Source organism: Alosa sapidissima, chromosome 18 (genome assembly GCF_018492685.1).
Source record: "Alosa sapidissima isolate fAloSap1 chromosome 18, fAloSap1.pri, whole genome shotgun sequence".
Taxonomy (NCBI): Eukaryota; Metazoa; Chordata; class Actinopteri; order Clupeiformes; family Clupeidae; genus Alosa; species Alosa sapidissima.
Genome location: NC_055974.1, coordinates 11,979,234 through 12,004,294, shown reverse-complemented (window position 1 = coordinate 12,004,294; position 25,061 = coordinate 11,979,234). Strand labels below are relative to the sequence as shown.

General features: G+C 41.3%; 2 protein-coding genes across 4 annotated transcripts; both read left to right on the top strand.

The window, feature by feature from the left end:
• The first annotated feature begins 1,641 nt into the window (after positions 1-1,641).
• On the top strand, positions 1,642-14,019 carry LOC121690200 (E3 ubiquitin-protein ligase TRIM39). Of its 3 annotated transcripts, XM_042070623.1 has the most exons (9): positions 1,642-1,809; positions 4,943-5,598; positions 5,993-6,088; positions 6,699-6,932; positions 7,507-7,657; positions 9,038-9,082; positions 10,344-10,388; positions 10,805-10,831; positions 12,911-14,019. In XM_042070623.1, exons 2-9 carry the CDS (start codon positions 4,945-4,947, stop codon positions 13,450-13,452), a joined length of 1,794 nt encoding a protein of 597 aa, XP_041926557.1. In that variant the 5' UTR covers positions 1,642-1,809; positions 4,943-4,944; the 3' UTR covers positions 13,453-14,019. The 3 variants fall into 3 exon arrangements, with proteins under 3 accessions (XP_041926557.1, XP_041926559.1, XP_041926558.1); XM_042070625.1 differs by lacking the exon at positions 9,038-9,082; XM_042070624.1 differs by lacking the exon at positions 10,344-10,388 and having other exon boundaries at positions 1,643-1,809.
• A 4,183-nt stretch (positions 14,020-18,202) lies between these two features.
• ovol1a (ovo-like zinc finger 1a) lies at positions 18,203-24,496 on the top strand. The gene is made up of 4 exons (XM_042070870.1): positions 18,203-18,748; positions 21,896-22,140; positions 22,297-22,597; positions 22,968-24,496. The coding sequence occupies exons 1-4, from the start codon at positions 18,649-18,651 to the stop codon at positions 23,330-23,332; spliced, it is 1,011 nt and encodes a 336-aa protein (XP_041926804.1). The 5' UTR covers positions 18,203-18,648; the 3' UTR covers positions 23,333-24,496.
• The last annotated feature ends 565 nt before the right edge of the window (positions 24,497-25,061 follow it).

Genomic DNA, 25,061 nt, shown 5'->3' with positions numbered 1-25,061 from the left:
GTGCAATATGTGTGTTGGAGAAGCTTTTTTATGACACAATGTGCTGTGTATTGGGGGGGGGGGGTTGCAGTGTGCTGTAAGTATGTTGGGATGTGTGTTGGAGAAGCTTCCTGATGAAATAATGTGCTGTGTATGTAGAAGAGAGGGGGGGGGCAGTGTACTGCAAGTATGGTGAAGGGACTTACTATTGCAAGCAGAGTACTGTATGTATGATGTATGTGAGTGATGACAGTGAAGATGTGTGTGTGGGCGGGAGGGGAGTGGAGCAGTGACAGTGTGTGTGTGTATGAAGCTCATATGGGTAAAATGAGAAGCTGGTTTTGTGGTTCCTCAAACTGAACAGTATTAGAATAAATAACTTTGAGACAGACGAAGACTCTTGTATTGTTCAGCCCCTGCTTTTGGTGAACCCAAAGGTTTTAGGACCAATGTAACACCAAATGCAACAAAGGTGTCCCATTTATATAAAAATACAAAACACACAAACTCTCACATGCACACATGTAAAAATCTACATGAGCCTGTCTCTTTAAGGTCAGAGCTAACATTAAATAATCTTGTGCATGCTGGCATCCTCATCTCCCCAACTCTTCCAATTTGCATACTTCTGTACTTATAACATAATATGAGTACACAAGCACAGTGCAGAAGTATGCGAATTGGAACACAGCCTTATTCTCCTCTCTTATCTGGCTATTTGTGTGTCACATTCCTGAATGTGTTCACCAGATGCATATGTGCTTATATAATACCACTCTCAAAATGAGCCGGTACTATCACTGAGATAAATCTTCTCAGACGGAATGTACCCACTGCACGTCCGGATGGAACCTGTTCTTGCTCAATTGTTTTTTTCCATGGTGCTGCAGTTGTTGACCAACAAATCTAACCTACAAGATAAAATTATTTATTGTAAACTCCAAAACAGGCCAATTTCATCTTGTGCTGAACCTTGATCTGGATGAAGCCCTCTCACTTCAGAACACAGAAGTAACGTCGAAGCAGCGGTTTAGTAACAGATAATAGCATCCATCAGGCAAGTGTTATTTAAATAAACTCCTGGTGTACCTACAAACTTTCCAATGCCTCGTTTTATGAGTAAAGAACATACTGTAGAAGTTTCGTACCATTCAGGGCATTATTAGTGGGGTAATTTACGAGATAAAAGTTGGTTCCATTAGCCTGCAGAAACTCATTCGTTTCTGACAGCGCTACTCGAACAGGATTCGACCAAGGGAAAACAGGTTCTGGGAGGGTGTTTGATTTGGGGTCATGGTGCAAAGGACTCTAGGGTTAAATAACTCCAAACCATCGCTTTAAACTGAACTTAAAAGTGAAAACAGCTGCACTCTTAAAACAAATGTGCTGTCTCTGTTTGGACACAGAGATGTGTAAAAAAGTTGTGTTGCTTTCAGCACATTCGTTTTAAGAGTGTAACTTAAACTGAACTTAAAAATGAAAACAGCTGGGCTACATGTAAAATAGCCACACATGCAGTGTAACCTCTTGCAAAAAAAAAGATGATGTCCACTAGTAAGCTCCTGACCTGTCTGACAGGTTAGTTTGAATTGTCCATTTGTAGTGCGGGAAGGAGGGGCTGAGGAGGCCCGCAGCCCAGATGACAAAAACCAATCTGTGTAGTGACTGACGTCAGTCGTGCCTTTTCTTAGAGTAGCACCATTAAGCTCAGAGGATACACCCTCATCCACACGTGTCTGAACAGAGGACAGACCACATACATTCGACCTCATACATACAGATTTGGTGACTAAAGCAGTGGTCTTGAGAGGTGAAGGGCTACTTGCACAGGTAAGATGCAGATGAATGTATCTGTGACTCTATAATCTGTTGTTCAGGGCTTTATCAATATGCCTCTAAAGGTGAGCCACAAACTGCACTCTTTTATGAAATTATGCTGTATTAAAAATGCAGAATATTTTTGTGCAATTAATATACATATGTACAAACTAGGGCTGTCAAAATAACTGATTCATTTCGATTAATTAATTTGAGAAAAAATAACTGTTTAAAAAAAATAACGCAGATTAATCGATTCCGTATGACCTTTGACCCCGGAGCCGTTCTAGTTAGTAACTATTACTGTAAAATGAAGGTGAGAGAAGAAAATGTGCTGCCTAGATCATTGATTGGACCATTTACTAAAAAACGGCCTGATGGTGTTGACAAAAATAAAGTGTTGATAAATAAAGTGTTAAAATAAAGTCCTCTGCAATGTCTGCAGCAAGGAATTTGCATATCACCGGAGTTTGTCAACTCTAAAGTCGCACATCAATGGAAAAAAATAGTGTTGACATTGAGGGGAGTGTTCATTTATTTTCATTGTGTCCCCTAGGTCATATCTGTGGAATGAAATGCCTTGTATGTGAAAAAAACGTCTTCCCGAAGCACTTTTGAATTGATTTCCTCAGCATATTAGGTCATATCATAGATTATTATGGCCATTATTTGAACAGTGAAAATAATAATGAAAGAGTTTTTGAACTTTAATGTCACTAATGCTGATTATTCAATGATTCATTTGAATTTAAATATTTAAAATACTTTCTCAGCAAAAATTATATATGCCATTAATTTAGATTAATTACTCACAGAGTATGTAATTAATTAGATTATTTTTTTTAATCGATTGACAGCCCTAGTACAAACTTAAGCCCTTGGATCTGACCTGTTAGAACTGTGACACTTATCATGCATTGATGAAAAAGAGACCAGCATGAATGTAGCGGACCATATGAATATTTGTGCTCCCAGTGACTAAGCAGTCTGATAAGCACATTGTTGTTGAGTTACAAAATAGTTTTGCTACGGTGATTCCAGTCAGGTTTCATTCCAGTTGAAGATGGATTGATAGAAGGACTAGTTTGAAATGTACAAGATCTTATTTTTTTCCTCTGGCACACATTCGAGCTGACTCAATGCTTATCTCCTGGGAGCTGTCAAAAACTGATGGTAATTTTGATACCATAGATTTAATAGAGACCCAGTCAGACCAATAGTATGAAAAATCAGGAACAGAGTTTATTTACAATGATGCGCATCAAGGGAGAGACAGCATGACTTCACCTAAAGATCCATCAGCTGCTCTAACTAGACAAGGAAATAGTTAGGGTTTAAGTATCCTTCCAGGCTGACAGGAGATGGCGTTGGTCATCCCATCTCACGTGGACTACACTGAATCAGACTCTGATTAGTGGCAACCTGGCAATCCGGAGCAGACAGCTACTGACGCAGCCATGCAGAACAGTAAAACACTGCAAAGTCAAAATATTTCCACTTATCTTTAAATACAGTCAAAGACTATCATGTTTTGTGCCCTAAACTAACTTTGCAGCGTCTATTGTCCATAAGAGGTACCTGAACATGAGACTGATAGCAGTTGCTTTAATGTCATTGAGACTGAACAAATGATGTTATATCTCTATCCTAATCAGGAAGAGAGATCCTTTTATTCAGTTCATTTGTCAAAATATATCAACGGCACATTAAAACATGTAGGGTTAGTTATTTAGATATTTCTTATCTAATATAAAGCATCCTGTTTCATGTTTTTTACCCCATTATTCTTACACTCTACTCAACCTTCTCCATCTGGCCACTGTCCTCCCCTCCAACTCATGCTCACCTGCGCCTCCTCTCCCTCCATCTTTCTCCCTTCTCTCTCTCCCTTCCTCCTCTCCCTCCACCTCCCTAATCTCGGTCCCTTATCTCTCTCCCTCCACCTCCCTCCACCTCCATCATCTCTCTCCCTCCTCTCCTCTCCCTCCATGTCCCTCCCTCCCTCTCCCTTCATCTTTTCTCTTATCTCTCCCTCCTCTCCTTCCCTCCCTCCTCTCCCTTCATCTTTTCTCCTATCTCTCCCTCCTCTCCTTCCCTCCCTCCTCTCCCTTCATCTTTTCTCCTATCTCTCCCTCCCTCCTCTACCTTCATCTTTTCTCCTATCTCTCCCTCCTCTCCTTCCCTCCCTCTCCCTTCATCTTTTCTCCTATCTCCCTCCTCTCCTTCCCTCCCTCTCCCTTCATCTTATCTCCTATCTCTCCCTCCTCTCCTTCCCTCCCTCTCCCTTCATCTTCTCTCCTATCTCTCCCTCCTCTCCTTCCCTCCCTCTCCCTTCATCTTCTCTCCCTTCCACCTCCCTCCCTTCTCCTCTCCCTCCACCTCTTTTCTCTCCTACCACCTCCTCTCCTCTCCTTCCATCTCCATCCCTTCTCTCCTTCCTCCTCTCCTCTCCTCCCACCTCCTTCCTCTCCTCTCCTCTCCCTCCATCTTTCTCCCTTCTCTCTCTCCCTTCCTCCTCTCCCTCCACCTCCCTAATCTCGGTCCCTTATCTCTCTCCCTCCACCTCCCTCCACCTCCATCATCTCTCTCCCTCCTCTCCTCTCCCTCCATGTCCCTCCCTCCCTCTCCCTTCATCTTTTCTCTTATCTCTCCCTCCTCTCCTTCCCTCCCTCCTCTCCCTTCATCTTTTCTCCTATCTCTCCCTCCTCTCCTTCCCTCCCTCCTCTCCCTTCATCTTTTCTCCTATCTCTCCCTCCCTCTCCCTTCATCTTTTCTCCTATCTCTCCCTCCCTCCTCTACCTTCATCTTTTCTCCTATCTCTCCCTCCTCTCCTTCCCTCCCTCTCCCTTCATCTTTTCTCCTATCTCCCTCCTCTCCTTCCCTCCCTCTCCCTTCATCTTCTCTCCTATCTCTCCCTCCTCTCCTTCCCTCCCTCTCCCTTCATCTTCTCTCCTATCTCTCCCTCCTCTCCTTCCCTCCCTCTCCCTTCATCTTCTCTCCCTTCCACCTCCCTCCCTTCTCCTCTCCCTCCACCTCTTTTCTCTCCTACCACCTCCTCTCCTCTCCTTCCATCTCCATCCCTTCTCTCCTTCCTCCTCTCCTCTCCTCCCACCTCCTTCCTCTCCTCTCCTCTCCTCATCCCTAGACATGCCTTTCCCTCGCAGCTTCCTGTCCGAGGAGCAGTTCCAGTGTTCCATCTGTCTGGACGTGTTCGACAACCCCGTGTCCACCCCGTGCGGACACAGCTTCTGCATGACCTGCATCGGCCGCTACTGGGAGGGTGCCAAGCTGTGCCAGTGTCCCCTCTGCAAAGAGAGCTTCCGGAAGAAGCCGCCGCTGCACATCAACCGTACGCTGCGCGAGATCACGGAGCAGTTTAAGAGGATGTCGGGTGGCGAGGGGGCCTGCGGGGGTCAGGGGAAAGAAGCCTGCAGCAGAGGAGAGGAACGGCTGACCAAACGCGAGGAGATCCCGGGGGATCTGATCACACAGGTGAGAATCAAGATCCCCAAGAACTCTCATCGAGAGAACGCCCCAGGCACCGTTGCGGTGATGCCGCCGCCTCCGGAAAATTCCCAAGACGCCACTGACCCCTCGTCGTTCACCCGCCGGGTGTCCTACCGGAGGTACACATTCAGCGGGGCAGCCGATGCCAAAAGGGTCGCGCTCTGCGCCAAACACCAGCAGCAGCTGGACATGTTCTGCAGGACCGACCAGCAGTGCATCTGTGTCGAGTGCGCTGAACATGGCCATGAGTCTCACAGCGTTGTCTCAGCAGAGAGTCACTGGCATGAAAGTAAGGTGGGTTAGAGGGATCTGTAACTTCATGTGTCCACTGGAGAAAGATTTATTTTTTATTTATTTAGAATTATTTTGATATTATATTATTATATTCATATTGCATTTTGTAATTTATTTGGCTGGGGTTTCTACTCAAAGCAACTTATGGTGCATAATAACTAGCTTTGAATATTAACTTAGAGCTATCATCTATCAGTGTGTGTTCTTGGAATCAAATCCATGATCTTGTCTTATGTTGGGAGCAGTGGGGTCTACCATTTGATTTACAGGGATTTCATAGGGTTTTGTGAAAGACTCCTCAGATTCTTGTTGTCAAAATGAATAATTTCTTTCGCATCTCCAATGCTACAAAGAGTTGCCATTTCCTGTTTATCGTCTCTGTGTACCACCTTAGTCACAGATAAGCATCAGGGAGCATGAGATACAGGAAATGATCAGCGAGAGACTACGAAAGGTGGAGGAGATCAAATCATCCCTGGTGGATATCAAGGTAAGCTGACATCTGACATGAGCATTTTCATGCTGTTTTTACTAGCAGTGTCACTTACACAGTATGTCCCTTATGTACAATATTCAATACATAAACAGTGAGAGTACATTTACATGTATTCATTTAGCAGACACTTTTATCCAAAGCTACTTACACATGTAAATTATATTACAAGGGCTATTGTCATAGAATCCCATAGCAACGTGGGGTTAAAGCTGCAGTTGGCAAGTCTGACAGATTGAGGGGACTTAGCCAAAATGTTGAATGTTTACAACTCTCATGCCCCTCCCCCACTACCACCGAGCACCCTCTCATCGAGTTTGTGCTCGTCAGTGCGCACCAGACTGCACCAGACTGTGATTGTCAGATCTCACACAGCCCTGCTCTCACTGGACCAGAAGAACTGGGAGCTGTGGATTTTTGCAAAACAAATAATAGGCTCTAGGTGGAGGTTTTTTTCTAAAACCGGCTGATTTATGTTATTCTGTCGGAGCATAGTGTCGATTTCAGTGAATATGATCAAAAAAATCTTGGTCCAATCTTATCCAAGTGATAACTCTATTACTGGGTTTACCCATACCCCTCCCTTACCCCCATCATAAAATTCAAGATGTCCGCCGAGCGGGAGACTCAAGGGAGCGTCCGAGTGTTCTCCACGCTGATGGCGTCCATCGAGCGGAGCCAGGCTGAGCTGCTGGAGGTGATCGAGATGAACAGGTGCTCGGCGGAGCACCAGGCCGAGGGGATGATCCGCGAGCTGGAGCAGGAGGTGCTGGAGCTGAAGAAGAGGAGCAGCACGCTGGGGAACCTGCTCCATGCTGACGACTACGTCAAGTGTCTGAAGGTCAGTACTCCAATAGGACTTTAGGCCCCAATATGTTCTAGAATACTCATGCTTGAGAACCCCAGTCAAATGCTCTCGAAGGTTGCTCTGCTGGTGATGGTTTTGCCCACAAAGGTTGCTTTGTTGGTGATTTTGTTTTGAATGGTACATAGGCTTGGTGGTTGATTGTGGGAAAACCCTTATCTATAGCACTAGGAATTAAACACCTGTCCTGTGTATATCCAGTATGTATGTCCAGTAGGTAGATTTACTGACATAACAAACGATCATATCTAAAGAACAAGATAACTGCATATTATTATCATGTATCTTGACTGTTCCTGAACTTTGATGTAAATTCCCTAACAAAAATCTATAGGAATCTTAGGACAAAATGTTATAATAATCTTATAGGAATACTATAGATAGTATATTATTTAAAAGAAAGAAACATAGAACAAGATAGCTGCATATTAATATCCTGTACCTTGACTGTGTAGCTCCTGAACTTGGCTGTAAGGTGCTGAGATAGTGACCACTGATGTAAGATGCCTGTATAAGAGTTCAAGACTCCTCTCTCGTTTCCTGTGCTTAGAGCTACTACTCGGCCGTTTCCAGTCCTCCACCAATCAAAGACTGGTCTGAGGTCTCTGTGACCTCTGACCTCGGGACCAGGAGAGTGTACCAGAGTGTGTGTCAGCTACTGGAGCGCTTCCAGGAGGAGTTACAGAGACTTCCAGAAGTAGGTGAGTATGAGTGACCTTTCTGTTGCCTCAGAGATGCCTAGATCAGTGGCAGAGATGCATATACAGCTTCTCAGACAACCTTGACAGAAAAGTGAATATTGACATACTCTTATCAGCAAGCAACATCAGCCATTTGTATTATGCTATAAGATACTGTAAGAGATGTGCCATAGCGCAGCGGTAGCATCGGCATCTCTACCTCGAAGATACTCAGTGCCCCACAGGGACCCAGGCTCAAGGTCAACCTGAGGTCATTTCCTGAACCCACTCCCCATCTCTCCCTCACTCATGTCCTGCCCTCTCTTCACTATCCTGTCAAATAAAGGCTCGGAATATTGCCTGTATGCCATTATGTAAAAGTACATTTGACATTGTTCTGGTTATCCTATAAAATATAGTGTAAACCATTCCCCATGTCTGAGCTGTGTGTGCTTTAAATGATTAATGATTAATGATTAACTCAAGCGGTAAGAAGTATTTACGATGGCAAGGTAAAATATAAATATTTCACAACTTTAGGGGGGGCTCTAGAGTCGCCAAAACACCCAAAACTACGTTGGATTATTTTGAGCTACCGTGTAGTGAGGGAGCACTGCTCCTGATCCACAGATGTTTGAACTGAGGATCATGCTCTTTGTGTGACATTAGCAAAAAGCTTCTTGCCTTATTATTATATTAGCTTTAGCCTTTAGCCTACACTTTGCCCACCTTTGGAATTAGAAACACTATTAGAAACACTTGTTGTAGACTGTAAAACAAAAAAAGAATATTAAAACAATATTAAGATATTTCCCCATGATTACTCCACACACTGGATTACAGTTAATTGAGTAAATTATGAAAGCTTTGGTATACATTTTGGTTATTCCTAAATATGATCTTTTATTCAAAATGTTGATAACATAATCCTGTTGTAGTGTGTTGTAGTGCCACCATGTGGTGGTTCATGGAAGTACTCGGTCACAGCTTAGATGGTGATGAATGAGTCAAATGTGCATTTTTTCAGGACATTCCTTTGTGGTATGGCAATAATACGGTGCTTAAAATATGAAATTGAGAAGTAAGAAGTTGTATATAGTATGTATAATTAAGAAATGTTATGTATAACAAAAAAATATTGACTCCCACAACTGACTTGAGAAAACGTCTGAACTGTCTTAGGTTGTCATTACAAGGCCTTTATTTTTTCTTTAGAAAATAAATTGGAGTTTTATGATTGAACACTTTGTATTCTTAAGAATATTAGCTACAATGTAGTCAATTATCATTCCAACTTTATGGACTCCCTTTACTCAAATAATGTGCATTATATACTGTGCTTAGAAATGTCTGTTCAAGCGATTTCTGTTTCTGATGCTTTTAATTTTAAATTTTTCATAGGTATCCAGAATCACATGGAATCTTCTTTGATGAAGATCCAACCAAGTAAGTAACATTTTATTAATTTAATTTCACCTTTAAAGGAACCGTATGTAAGAAATGTATTTCAATTAATCATAAAATGGCCCTGATATGTCACTAGACATTTAGAAATCATGTTCATTTCAAATACTTATATCACTGACAACAGTACTCCGGCCAGGATATTGTCATTTAAAAAGTGAAGTTGCAGCCCTCAACTGATGTTGATGTTGTGTTTTGTCATGTCATATTGTGTTTTGGCCTGATGTGCCACCCATTGTTCTGGTTATCCTATAAAATATAGTGTAAACCATTCCCCATGCCTGAGCTGTGTGTGCTTTAAATGATTAATGATTAATGATTAACTCAAGCGGTAAGAAGTATTCACGATGGCAAGGTAAAATATAAATATTTCACAAGTCTAGGGGGCGCTCTAGAGTCGCCAAAACACCCAAAACTACGTTGGATTATTTTGAGCTACCGTGTAGTGAGGGAGCACTGCTCCTGATCCACGGATGTTTGAACTGAGGATCATGCTCTTTGTGTGACATTAGCAAAAAGCTTCTTGCCTTATTATTATATTAGCTTTAGCCGTTAGCCTACTTTGCCCACCTTTGGAATTAGAAACACTATTAGAAACACTTGTTGTAGACTGTAAAACAAAAAAAAGAATATTAAAACAATATTAAGATATTTCCCCATGATTACTCCACACACTGGATTGCAGTTAATTGAGTAAATTATGAAAGCTTTGGTATACATTTTGGTTATTCCTAAATATGATCTTTTATTCAAAATGTTGACAATATAATCCTGTTGTAGTGTGTTGTAGTGCCACCATGTGGTGGTTCATGGAAGTACTCTGTCACAGCTTAGATGGTGATGAATGAGTCAAATGTGCATTTGTTCAGGACATTCCTTTGTGGTATGGCAATAATACAGTGCTTAAAATATGAAATTGAGAAGTAAGAAGTTGTATATAGTATGTATAATTAAGAAATGTTATGTATAACAAAAAATTATTGACTCCCACAACTGACTTGAGAAAACGTCTGAACTGTCTTTTAGGTTGTCATTACAAGGCCTTTATTTTTTCTTTAGAAAATAAATTGGAGTTTTATGATTGAACACTTTGTATTCTTAAGAATATTAGCTACAATGTAGTGAATTATCATTCCAACTTCATGGACTTCCTTTACTCAAATAATGTGCATTATATACTGTGCTTAGAAATGTCTGTTCAAGCGATTTCTGTTTCTGATGCTTTTAATTTTACATTTTTCAGGTATCCAGAATCACATGGAATCTTCTTTGATGAAGTTCCACCCAAGTAAGTACCATTTTTCTCATTTAATTTCACCTTTAAAGGAACCGTATGTAAGAAATGTATTTCAATTAATCATAAAATGGCCCTGATATGTCACTAGACATTAAGAAATCATGTTAATTTCAAATACTTATATCACTGACAACAGTAGTCCGGCCAGGATATTGTCATTTAAAAAGTGAAGTTGCAGCCCTCAAATGATGTTGATGTTGTGTTTTGTCATGTACTAATCACAAAGTCAGTAGTGTTTCGGCATCCGGGTTGGCAACCTTGAGTCAGGGGGGTGGGGGAGGGGATACACCGATCTACAGTAATTTGAAAGTGATTGCAGTACCAGTTTTGGCCACAATCTTACATATGGTTCCTTTAAATTTCCACTATGTTTTAAGATCTAATGACAATGGTTGTCTATGTTTCAGAACAAAAGAGGATACAAGACTATGCAGGTATGAACTAAGGGTTTGTGCACAGCCAATGGAGAAATGATTGACGACCTATGGTCATTGTGTTTTAATAGCATTTCCCTGCATAAAAAATATAAAAGTAAAATAAAGTATATTTATATAGTTATATATATATAACTTTGAAACAAATGAAGAGACCACTGCACATTTTTCTGATGCCATCCTATGGTTGCTGAGTGACATTTGAATGATATGACTGTCAACTCATTCAAATGTCACTGTAGGAAATGTGCAGTGGTCTCTTAATTTTTCCAGAGCAGTATATATATATACACTATATTGGCAAAAGTATTGCGTCACATGCCTTGATTCGCATAATGAACTTTAGTGACATCCCATTCTTAATCCATAGGGTTTAATATGACGTCGGTCCACCATTTGCAGCTATAGCAGCTTCAACTCTTCTAGGAAGGCTTTCCACAAGGTTTAGGAGTGTGACCATTCTTCCAGAAGCGCATTTGTAAGGTCACACACTGAGAAGGCCTGGCTTTCAGTCTCAGCTCTAATTCCACCCAAAGGTGTTCTGGTTCAGGTCAGGACTCTGTGCAGGCCAGTCAAGTTCATCCACACCAAACTCTGTCGTACTTGTCTGACTGCATTGTGCCAAGTGTAAAGTTTGGTGGAGGGGGGGATTATGGTGTGGGGTTGTCAGGAGCTGGGCTTGGCTCCTTAGTTCCAGTGAAAGGAACTCTGAATGCTTCAGCATACCAAGAGATCTTGGACAATTCCATGCTCCCAACTTTGTGGGAACAGTTTGGGGACGGCCATTTCCAACATGACTGTGAACTAGTGCACAAAGCAAGGTCCATAAAGCCATGGATGGTTTGGTGTGGATGAACTTGACTGGCCTGCACAGAGTCCTGACCTCAACCCTGTAGAACACCTTTGGGATGAATTAGAGCGGAGACTGAGAGCCAGGCCTTCTCGTCCAACATCAGTGTGTAACCTCACAAATGCGCTTCTGGAAGAATATGTCAAAAAATCCCATAAATACAGTCCTAAACCTTGTGGAAAGCCTTCCCAGAAGAGTTGAAGCTGCTATAGCTGCAAAGGGTGGACCGACGTCACATTACAAAATGGGATGTCACTTAAGTTCATATGCAAGTCAAGGCAGGTGACCCAATACTTTTGGCAATATAGTGTGTGTGTGTGTGTGTGTGTGTGTGTGTGTGTGTGTGTGTGTACAGTTAAGAACAAAATTATTCATACCCCTGGCAAATATTGATTTAATGTTGATTTTCTCTTGACCAATATGTTTGTTCTGACTGAAAATGACACTGCCACATGGCTAAAGGTTATAGGACAATGTGGTAGAAGCATGGAATAAAAAAGGAAGCGTTTTCATCTTTTTTTAACATTTTTAAGGAAAATGGCAAGTCCAAAATTATTCATATCCTTTTTAAATAATCAGTGGAAACATCTTCATTTGCATTCACAGCTCTCAAAATGCTTCTTATAATACCTACCAATCCTCTCCATGTCTCCACAATGATTCTAGACCGCACCATTTTAGCAGCAATCTGGGTTTTGAAGCAGGAACAATTCTTTGCCATCACTCTGGCCTTGTACTCACTTTTTTGACAGATTGAGGTCTGGACTCTGGCTGGGCCACTCTAAAATGTTGATATTGTTCTCTGTTAACCATTATTTCTTACCTTGTTTGGCTGTATGTTTTGGATCATTGTGTGGTTTAATGGTCCAATGCTGTCTATTGGGGTAGGTCTCTCGGCACACTGCCTGATCTTTTCCTCCAGAATCTTAATGTAGCCCCTTGTTTTAGTGTTACCCTTTACTTTGAGGTCACCAGGTCCCCCTGGTTGAAAATATATATATTTGCCAGGGGTATGAATATTTTTGTTCTTAACTATATACTATATATATATATATATATATATATATATATATATTATACAGTATATATATATATATATATATATATGTGTGTGTGTGTGTGTGTGTGTGTATAGCTGATAAATTATATTGCATTTAGTTAGTATATAATTTAATCTGTAAGGCCAGCACATAACCCCCATTCACTTCTTCATTGCTCTCCACTACCAGCGGACATCACTCTGGATCCAAACACTGCCCATCCTCGACTCATCCTCTCAGAAGACAGAAAGAGGGTGAAGTGCGGAGACCGGCACCAGCCACTACCAGACAACCCAGAGCGGTTTGACCGTGTGGTGTGTGTGCTCGGCCGAGAGGGCTTTGACTCTGGCCGGCACTACTGGGAGGTGGAGGTAGGGGGCAAAACCGACTGGGACGTGGGCGTGGCCAGGCGCTCCGTTAACAGGAAGGGCAAAATCACTGTGAACCCCAGTAATGGATACTGGTTTCTGAGCCTGCGGGACAAGTCCAACTATGCCTTCCGCACAGAGCCTTCCACCAGCTTGTCCGTCAGCCTGCGGCCACAAAAAGTTGGGGTGTTTGTGGATTATGAAAAGGGCCAGGTGTCCTTCTATAATGTGGAAGCAAAGGTCCACATTTACACCTTTCAAGACACGTTCTCTGAGACCATCCATCCTTTCTTCAGCCCCTGTACCAACAAGTCAGGCAAGAACGAGGCACCACTTATCGTCACCCCTGTGCCGTTGGACTAATCTGTTGTGTGTGTGTGTGTGTGTGTGTGTGTGTGTGTGTGTGTGTGTGTGTGTGTGTGTGTGTGTGTGTGTGTGTACATGGGTGTGTGCCACCCACAGGTGTATGATGAAATTATTTGGTAATGTGTGGTTTCTGTTGCACAGTGTATGTGCTGGAATATATTGTGATGACTAGAGTTATGCAAGGATTTGTGAGGATGGAACAGTTAACTGGATTTTTTTTACACTTGAACTCAACTGGCAAATGACAACTCCAGTCTAGAAAAATGTCAGTCCATTCCCACAACAAAATGGCCTGTGCACTCATAACATTGTAAACTGTTGAACTTTGTTGTTTGTTATTTCTAATATCTGAGATGATGTGAAATATGTGTAGGGTCTTTGTAAAAACTGAATATTTTAAATGTTTCTATAAATATTATGTTATAATTCATAAGAATCGTACACATTTTCTTTATATGTCGATATATTCCAAAGCCATCAGATTTGTATGTGTTGGCAATCAAAGTAATGTAAGGGAGGTCGACTTACAAATAAATGCATTCAAGCCTGATGTTAACCTCTCAACTGCTTGACTGTCTTTCTAATCCAATCTTGCAATGAGGTAACGCATTGTCTCTCCACCAGGGAGCAGGATCTCTCTCTCTCTCTCTCTCTCTCTCTCTTTGTCTGTGTGTGTGTGTGTGTGTGTTAAAATCGAAATACCTCGTTCCATAGTACATCTAGCCTATCCACTCATAATTCGCTGCAGCCCCAACATTACAGCTAGACCTACATCTTAGCCTAGTGTTTGGAATGTCCTTAGGTTATTTTTTATAATGGAGTTAGTCTACAGTCTGTCCCGCTACAGACCTCCCAAACCACACTAAAATCCTAACGGTATTTTAGCTCTGCAAACCATACTGTACCTGTCTCAGCATGTCCAGAGTAACTGTCGATGGTATTTTTCCTTACGACATCGCTTTAAATCTCCCCTAGGTGGCAGCTCCCTCGTTGCACCTAGGTTTACGTGAGGCGTTATAGGCCTAGTGTATTTTATTTCTGCAGTGTTGAAAAGTGTTAGGTATCGTTTTTTTATGTCCGTATTGTTTAGCGCTAGGCTACTGAGTTAATTTGGGATAATTGGAAAACGAAACCACCAACCTCAAAATCTCAACATTATTCAATGAACCGCTCTAATGTCATCGTGCCTCCTGAGTAACAAGATTAACAGGTAGCCATATGCATAACAACTGTAACTGATGCGGAAATGTTTATCCTGGGCGTGTAGGCCACTGTGTGATGCATGCAGCCTATGGGTATTTATCGCGTGCCAAAAAGGATAATACAATGTGGACCTGTCCTCTCCTTACACATTCGCTGAGATAAAGCTCTATTTTTATCCTGTGGTAGTGTAAACCTGGGCTACTTGCAACAGCTTTTTTACAGTATCTTAACAGTAGGCCTATTTCATTGTCCCTAATGATACACATAGGAATGTGGAAGAGCAGGACCTGGTGCACCTTTGTTTGTGACCTTTTTTTCCATCTTACAGTTTTTCTGAATGCTTAAGCACATTTTTTGTAACTATTGGCTATTTTTGCAAAAACCTATACACAAATAAGAAAACCTTTCACCAAATCAGCAAAACATTGTAGTTCTCTTGCAAAAGCTAACACACCTTGCTTAACTCTTCACACCTTCGTAAAAATTGTGTTTTCGTATCAAACAGTAAACACAAGCCATCACAATAATAAGCACACAATGTGCCAACTACACAGTGATGGTATGAATAGAAAACACATCTGGCTTTTGCTTTCTCTGTGCACAAGGTAGGCTGTCAGTTTTCAATTTCACTGAGAAAAAAAATCAGCCTACATCGTGTCGTCTCTCTCAAAATTTCGTCTACATCACATGCAATGTCCTCTAGTCCAAGGCACCGGGGAAAATATATTCTGGAATGCCGTATCCAGGCCTGACGTGATGCCTGGTCAATATCCCCATGAGACTGATTTTTTTGCCTGTAAAAGGGCTATTTCTTACTCTTCTTACCCTTCCTCTTCCCCCCCTCTTCCTCCTCTTGCTCCTCCTTGTCCTCTTCCTCTAACTTCACCTCCTTGTCCTTGTCGTCCTCTCCCTCTCGCTTCTTCACCTCTGCATCCTCTTCCTCCTACTTCTTCACCTCCACGTCCTATTCTTCGGCCTCCTCTAATTCTTACTCTTCTCACTCTTCCTGCTCCCTCCATTGTACCCATTGTACATTACCTGTGGCTTATATATAGTGCTTAGGCTGATTGCCTAACAGTTTTCACATGAGAAAGTGTGCCAGAAAGTTGGCAAAATAGTGTAAATAATAGCCACATGTGTATAGTTTTGCTAGGAGTGTGTTGATCATTTGGAAATAGAGTGTAAAGCAGTGAGTTGTGTTTACACTTCCACAAAAAGAGTGCTGTGCAGTGTTTGTGCTTTTAGTTTTGCAAACTCAGTGAGTGGTTTTGCTATACGTATTAATAGTTTTAGAAATTGTGCTATAAGAATCAATTAGAGTTTAAGCATTCAGAAAAAAAACTGTAAATGGTTCAGAAATGTGACTGACACATAACAGTTTCAGTATGGCTTCCACATCATGTTAGCACAAAGACAGGTAACCGCTCCTGCCAGGGTAGCTCCCTGTATTTGCAGTATTTGCCAGTTCTGGAGAGATTAGTGGAGTGTGTGTGTGTGTGTGGGGGGGGGGGGCAGTGGGGTAGTTGTTGGAAAAGAATAACAGACTGTTTCAGTTTTTCCTTAAGGTATTCGTATTCACTTTCCCGCTACCATACCACTGAGAAGTTTGTCTCAGATGAATCCCAATAAATAAGTGAAATCAAAAGCTTGACATGAAAAGTGTGTGTGTGTGTGTGTGTGTGTGTGTGTGTGTGTTTGTGTGTGTTTGTGTGTGTGTGTGTGTGTGTGTGTGTGGGTGGGTGGGTGTGCATCTGCCATTGTGTCTGCGCATCTGTGTCTGTGTGTGAATACAGTCCTTTCACAGAAAATAAAACTTGTCATGTTCAATGGTTCCATTGAAAAGATTCCTTCAAACATAGTGGTTCATCAGTCTGCAAAATCTGTCATCGTCAAACAAACACTATAATGTCACGGAACAGGAAAAAAGAAAGCAAACAACCAAAACATGTTTGCTTGTCTTTGTCTATAAGTGTAGAAAAGATTGTGAATGAGGCATTTACATACATGTATTATTTGCATTTAAAGTTGCTAAACAGCTTATGGGGTTCACAAGAGTGATTTTCTAGAGTGAGGAAATGGCTTATGAGGAAGGCAGGGAGAAATAGAGAGGTAGATTTTCTGCCTCAACCACTCAAACAGCCCAAACCACATACCGTTCATTCTGAATGCACATACTCCCACTTTCTTTTTATTTATATCTTCCTTGTGCATTGTGCACCTCACCCTAAACTTCATCCCGTGTTTTAAAACAAATATCGCCTCTGCCTCTACCATTCAAGATCAAGCATGTTTACATTCACATTTCACTGTGGATACATACAGTAGCTTATGCCTACTTGTATTCATTGTGTTGATCAAATGAAGTGGATGTAATATGCAGATTGTTGCTTATAATGTAATTTGAAGTGGTGGCACAACTTTTGCGGTGATACTGTGATTTGTGATTAAATAGTTTAAAGTAATTTTTGAATTTAAATCTTTTAAATCTTTCGGGATATGGTTGACAATGTGGATATGGTTGATAATGACATTTCTGAAAACAATTTCCATGGAAACTTCCTCTTATGTTGTTTAATTATACTCATACAGGCAACTTATTTCAGACGTAGTTCATTGGTCAATGTCAATCCATTCCAGCCTGGCCTGTCATGTCTGAAACTCATCTTGGCCTGGCCTGTCATGTCATGTCTGAAACTCATCTTGCTGTAGGTCACTTTGGATAAAAGTGTCTGCTAAATTAATACATACAAATTTAAATGTACAAAAAGTGGGGGAGTATTTTCAAAAGTGTGTGTGTGGAGGGGGGGGGTCAAATCTGTCCTGGGGGAGTCTGACCTGGGGGAACAGGGTGTGGCGAGCAATAGGGTAGGCTAATTAAAAAGACAAACAAATGATTGATGAAGTGATTTAAATAATGTGCTTAGAAGCTGCTTTTGTCTGCAGATATTTAGATGCAACTGTAGATTTGGTTTCACATGATGTGTAGTTTCATTTCTAATGCCTTGCTTAGCCTACTTCTTGACTGCCACTGCAACCATGCAAATGACACAGGCTCAACCAGTAGGCCTAGATTACACACCCTAACAGGGAATCTCCTCCATCAAAATCAGGTTTATTTTCATTTTCAAATTGTTTAAATGCTATGGCCTGAATAATTGACTCCGATTTGACTACATATACTTGCACATATTTGACCAATATGGTCCTTAAAAGAGTAAAAAAAACCGTGTGCATATTATAATACACACTTCGACAGCAGCTAACCAAACATGTCTCTAGCCTTGTGCAAACATGGGCCTGTGTTCATCTTTTATAAAGTTACACTCTAGAGATAATCTCAGACGAAATAACTTCATAAAAATAATTTATTTAAACATTTTAATTGAAATAGGTCTGCTCTATCTAACCCTTGTTCAGCTCGACGCGGAGTGTTAAAGACGGGAACGGAAAGGAAAGAAAACCGGTCGAACAGGTAAAACGTAGAGAGCAGCCTGGATCAGGTTTGTTGTCACCGTTATTTCCACACGCATGCGCGCTGTTACCTGTTTCCTGCTGAAATGAGTACCTGCGCTTAGGTCAACCTTTGAATTCGTTTTGTCTTTGGGTGTATATGACACGGAATTCTCATCCAGCATCCGCTCGTTTCTCCATTAATATTTTGAGTACATAGACCTACCTGAGTTCACCTGAGACGCACCTTTGCTACACATCCACTAAGCTTAGGAGGAAGCACACGAAGTCGAAGGAGCATAGTCTGGAAAACGGCGAAATAGTGGGAGAGGACAGAGTACCTGCGTAGGTATAGCCAACTTTGAAGAGAGCGGAAAAGGAGCTCGTCGAGTAGGAAAACAGTTATGAGCTAGGCTACTGAGGACTTCTCTTCACCTTTCATCGTCTAACGTCTCGTAACCTACAAATTCGTTTCCCTATTTCTTAATTGCGACCTACGATAGTGAGCTCGTGGAGATAACGGGTGACCAAGAGTAGACCATGCCGCGAGCCTTCCTTGTGAAAAAGTCGAGTAATTCTTCAGGCAAACGGAACTGGAGCGAGCTGCCCGACCATGAGCGTGGAGATATCTATATTCCAGGTGAGACCCGTTAACGTGACGGGAAAGTCTTTCTTTTACGCATAACGGTGGGGAATGATCAAACAAACATAGGTGGTGAATGTTAGTATATATTTTGTGTTGGCCTGCTGGTCATGGTACTGCAACTTAAAATAACATTTTCATTTGTAGCATTTAACAAATTCGCCTAAGCTAGGCTGATGTAAGACTATTGTTGAACTTAGTTCTAGTCCTGGTTGTGGGTAATGAAAAAAATAACTTGAGATCGTTTTGAGACGACGTAGGTCTGTCTACCTTATCCCACATTTGTAACTCTAGCCTGTTGTTTCCGTTATTATAATAACTATTAAGTAATTAAATAGTATCTATTATAACATGGATGAAATATGTTATGAAAACGAGGGAGCCGTTACAACCCTTTAAGTTGACCTTCAGACCCAAATGGCTTCCTTATAACTTGAGTCCCGTTGGTTGCAACATTGTCGCCTCAATTATGCTCGTCTTAACTGTATGTTTGCCCAATAGTGTTTTAGTAACGGCCTACTTATATTGGTGAACCTGTCAAAAATGTAGGACAATTTGCCAAAAATCAGATAACCAAGGTGATACGAAAAATATTATGTTTAGAAGCAGGCATGTTAAACCTCAAGACGCCTAGATGTGTGCCAAATGTTATCTCTTGCATTATCAGAAAAAGGCCGGGCATATGCAAAGTAGTGTAGCAAACTCGGGTATCCGATAACGCACATGGTCACCTAACGGAATAGTCTTCTGTTTATTGCTTACTCGAACCGTCCATCCGAGGGTTGCCATAGCTAAACTTTTCGCCCGTAAAAATAAATAAAAAAATAAATGAATGAATCTGTTGACTTAATTTTGGAGCCGTTTGGTGCGGCTATAGTCATTTGTCAGTGGTGTAGGTTAAGCTATGCCATTGCCCATATTAATAGTCTGTTTAGCTTGAAAGTAATTATTTCAAGGCTTGTGATTTATATTTTGACATAGTATGGCCTTGCTTAATTTTGTACCTTTTGATTTTGTTTAGGTCAATGCGTAATTACGCGTTATAGAATGAACAATATGTCTATCGAATTAGTAAATTAGAAGTCATAACTTACCAACAGAGCTTACCAATATAATTCAAAATGAACCTGATAATATGGGCCTATTTATAATTTTCTTTAATAATAGACTTTTATAATAAACGTTTGGACTACACGCGGCACCCAAAAATGTGCCTTTGGTAGATAGTGTATTTTGCTGGTTTAATATTTAGCCTACATTTGATGTAGGCCTATTTTGGAAATTATTCTGAAATCGATTGTAGACTAGAGTAGGCTAAAATGTAAAACAATCACGACATCGCTATTGATTCAGGAAATAAACGAAGGTAAAGAGAGGAGGCAAAACAGGGTAGAGGCTACAAGCTTCAGATTTGCGCCTGACTTTACTTGGTTAATGTTTAGTGTATAGGGAAGGAAATAACGGACTCTACCGCGTTGGCACCCCTTCCCGCTACACCTTTAGTAAACAGGGCACGGCCCGATGATGTTTCAACTCAGTGCTCCTTGCCTTTATATGCCTGTTCACCGAATTACACATCCATTGTCCTAATCCTATTTTCTTGCGACTGTGTTATCGTGCATATCAATTGTACCACTGCGCGAAAATAGACCACTGTTGAGCCTCGGTCTATTTTTTTGATCACCACGCCAGGGAGTCGTCATTGACTATAGTCATTAGCCTCCCACAAACAAAAATGTAGGCTAACAAACTTTAAGGTCTAAGGTCTACGGAGTAAATAATATGTGTTATTTGAGTGGGTTCTGGTCTGAAAAAACAAAAGGCCTACTTGTTCCTGAATATTTAAGAGCACCTTTAAGGTTTAAATAGAGCCCCGTATAGTGTCGGAAAACTCTTAAACGATTTTCTTATTTATATAGTCAAAATAATGAATGAAATCTTGAAATTAATGCTATAACACTGAACATAACCCCAGTTTATAGTCTCCATTGTCCCACTGTGACTGAGAGCACAGTCCAGGTGTAGATAAAGGGAGGGGTAAGCAAACAGCTAACGTTACAGATTAGCCTGCACTAAAGGGAAAGCCATATCAAGCCATGTTTCTCTCTGAGAGAGAAACCTTAAGGGTAGAAACCATTAAAGCTTGCCGTTGTTTTTATGTAGGCTGGGCTACTACAGGGGTTTTGTGTCGTTTTCTCCGCTACACCGATCGATTGCTGTCGCCACGCCCTGCTGGGATCAACCCCTAAACCTTCGTAAAGGTGGGCGCGCTGGTGCGCAGGCACTAACTTGAATCGAAGGGCGTAGTCTCCCATTTACTCAAGTTAAAAAGGTAGTAGCCCTAACGGTAATGCATATCGGCCCATCCCATGGCTGCTGCGTAAACCGATACTCTATTTATTAGGTTCCTGCTCACACCGGTAGCCGGTTATACATTTTCGCTGCGAGCCTGCGACTAGGCCTACCTTTTACCCAGTGGATAGTAAACAAAGTAAATATTTGGATATGTCCAATATTAATATCTCTAATTAAAAGGTGTTGTGTAACAATGGCACAACTAAAATATGTCTGTAGGCCTATGCCAGTTGCATACTCTGCAAGAGGGACTGAGCTGAAGCATCTCAAAAGCAAACCAGTGCCTCAAGCCTGGCTGGTCCAACTGGTAGAGCTGTAACTGGAGTGTCTGTCTCCAGTGAAAGACAATGCATTTACTATCAGCACATACGCACACACCTGCCTTTCAGGATTTTTAAAGTACACACACACACACACAATGCATACACTTGCCTTATGGGTACACCTGGCCTATACGTGTTAGCTGCTTCGTTGTTCCCAGAAAAACACCTTGTTTTAGAGATTTGGTGGTGTTTCTTTTTATGTGTAATACTCTTTCATGACCAATTGCACACTGTAGGATATCTGTATAAAAAAGGTTCATGTTGATTCACTCGGAGAGCGAAAGTTACTGTTTTGATTGAAAGGGCCAAGACTTGGTGATTTAAACAACTTTTAATCCAGTCACATTGTAGAAAAGGGACTTAACCTATAGTGTAGCTGTAACCATATTAATGTTGCTACATTTGAATGTTTTTGCATGTTTCTGTTATAACATCTTTTTTTCTGTCCCTTCCTCTGTCTCTCTAGCACCTATGATACCTACCGTGTTCAGTGAGGAGACGGAAGCCAGTCCTGCCGAGTTTGCCTCATTTCTTTCCACACAAAAAGATCACAACTTGCCGACACAAACTCAGATCCATACCCATGAGTCCTATCCTGTGGTTCCTACGGCTGAACTACCCTCCTCAACTGCATTAGGTCGGCCTTCTAGCCCAGGACCTGAGAGCAGTAAAAGGCCCACCAGCAGCAAGTATATACGCTCAAAGATTAAGGTGAGTTTCTGGCAACTGTTCTATCTGATTTGAATGCATAATATCTAAGAGAAGGCTGGATCATGTGCAGAAAAAAAAACATCTTCCAGAAATACTTTCCCTATGAAGCTCTGACTCACTGTCTTTGCCTCTTTCTTTGTTTCTGCCCATCCACAGGTGACTACAGGTGAGCTTCCTGGTGAGTTTCAAGGTCAGGACAGCACAGATCCAGTTATTCCTTTTGTCCCCCCTGGTGTAACTACAACAACAACAACAACAACAACAACCTCAGGTGGCCCTGGCACATCCACAACGCCGATCTTTGTGTGTCATGTATGCCAGAAGACATTCCAGTATCAACGTATGCTGAACAGGCACCTAAAGTGCCATAACGACACTAAAAGGCACCCTTGCAATTTCTGTGGGAAAGGATTCAATGACACCTTTGATCTCAAACGACATGTTCGGACTCACACAGGTATATGCCAAAATATATGAAGAGTTCAGATGCAAAACCCTCTAAATCCGTCTGACCACTTTTCTTTTAAATGAGCATTTAAATTCAGGCTCCTATAGGTTTTTGCCTATAAATCGATATTTCAGACCAGGAAGAGAGTGGTATTTAGTGGGTTTAGAAGTTAAATTATTTGATTAGCGTATACTATGTGTGGAGAGCATTCCCTCACCATCTTTATCTCATTTTTGACATAGGTGGCATTTAGAGGCTTTTGCATCTGAACCCTTCATATTGTTTTCTGATTTTCTGGAAACTCATTTTGTGTTGGAGAAATGTAAGAAGAACCCATGATCTCATTTATATATTTGATTTTTTTTTTTGCCATCTGCAGGTGTTCGCCCATACAAGTGCAACGCGTGCGATAAGGCATTCACACAACGCTGCTCGCTAGAGTCCCACATGAAGAAGATCCACGGAGTGACGCAGCAGTACGCCTACAAAGAACGCCGCAACAAACTCTACGTCTGTGAGGAGTGCGGCCACACGGCGCCAACGCAGGATGCCCTGATCGACCATCTCCACACCCTGCATCCTAACAGCACGTTCCTCCGCAACAAGGCAGCGCGTAAAATGGCAAGTCCAGGCGGGAGGCCGATAGGCTCGCCATCAGACGCTCCTATGGCAGAGGAGATGTCGCTACCAGGGTCCCCACTTTCTCTACATAGTGACGACACTACAGGATCCGGAGGCAGTTAGAGAAGAGCTGCTCTGTGATAAACGGAAACATGTAGGTGCTTTAGTGGAGACAGACTGATGGAGAAGCCTAGGTGGTGTTTGATCATCTCCTGGCTCAGTTTGTCAACAAAGGACTTCAAGAAGGAAACTAAAAATCAATAGACAAATGGATCTTTGAAGTAGCATTTATATATTTTTTTACTTCACTGTGGTTTTTGGTTACAATTAAGGTATCACATGAATTCTATGTACTTTTGCATATACTTTACACATTAACCTTATATTAAAGAAGGTTTGAGATGGGTAGACAGTTGACTTAATGTGTTTTAAAAGTGTAACATTATATTCTGTAACTAGAAATTGGCACAAGTAAGCTGCCACATGCACTCAGGATGGGAACTCTCTAAATGCAATCACTACTGTATGCTTAAAATAGCCTATATTATTTCCCCTGTCTTTGATGTAAAGGCACACATGAAATAAGTTCGGACCAGCAGTCCAGTGTCGATGTATGGTTGAGGTATGTTCTAATAGAGCTGTTTACGGCTACGGTATTCATACTTAAGGTGTGTTGCTGGTATGGCCATGGGTAATGGAATTCAAGCAGACTTGTACAAATCTGTGCTTGTTTTTCAAAATGGATTTTCTCAACTAATATATTCAGAAAAATATTGTTGTATAAAGAGAGCTTTATATTTATCTTTATATGTCTGTACTGTTGTTGATGTTTTTTTTCTGCCTTTTTTATTTTTACAGATTTCTATTGTGATTGTGCAACTTTTGCTTGTAAATGTAGTATACCCTGAAAGGGAAGGCAGTGGTTGAAACCTTACCAAGCAATTAGGCCTATGGTCTCTTTTGCCATTTTTGACTACAACCCCCCTTTTAGCATGTTTTCCCCATGAAACACATTACATTACTACTGATACTGATCCTGTGTCTTTTGGGGAGAATTGACACCTTGCATAAATCACATAAAGTATGCCAAAAACTTGCTGCAGCTTTATGTTGTTTGGAGAAGAAAACATTATATAGGTTATAGCTTCATTTTTGAAATTGTAAATGAAAGTAAGGCACCAAACATTTTAGATCACTAACGGCATCATGTTGTATCTTGTCTTTGCCAAAGATGTGAGATTTTTTTTTGGGAATCACTACACTCATCATTAAATCATGTTTTCCAGAGGTCTTGTTTTGCAAGAATAATGAGCATTATTTCCTGTTAAGCGCATGGGAGCGCAGTGTGTGTATGGGTGAATGTGTGAGCGCAGCAGGAAGACATAGCCTAGCCTATGTACTGGATTCCAGACCCCTGTTGGGTCTTGTCAGATTCCAAAATAAACGCTCATCTCCTGAAGGGTTCCAGGGCTTTAACGGTACTCGGGCAGTGCAACTACAGATATTCGGCTACTATCTTGTAAGAATATATTGACTTTTGCTTGTAGGCAAAGCTTAGCTTAAGACCTGTACCCATAGAATACCAAGTTCTTAAAGCTACTTCACCTTGATTTACCCTTAATTGAGGTGGGTCTCTGGCAATTTAATAACAAGCATCTCCATCTATACACATCATTCATGCCTCTATACAGTACTTAGTGGCCTATCCTGAAATAGGATAGATTATTGGGCTTTTTCTTGGATTTGGGGGTGGGGGTAGTTTTGTTGTATGCTATTTAGTTTTTATAGACCTGCGGATCCAACACAAGCCATCATGAGTGTGTGACAAGGTCTGCCGAATGTGGAAATAATT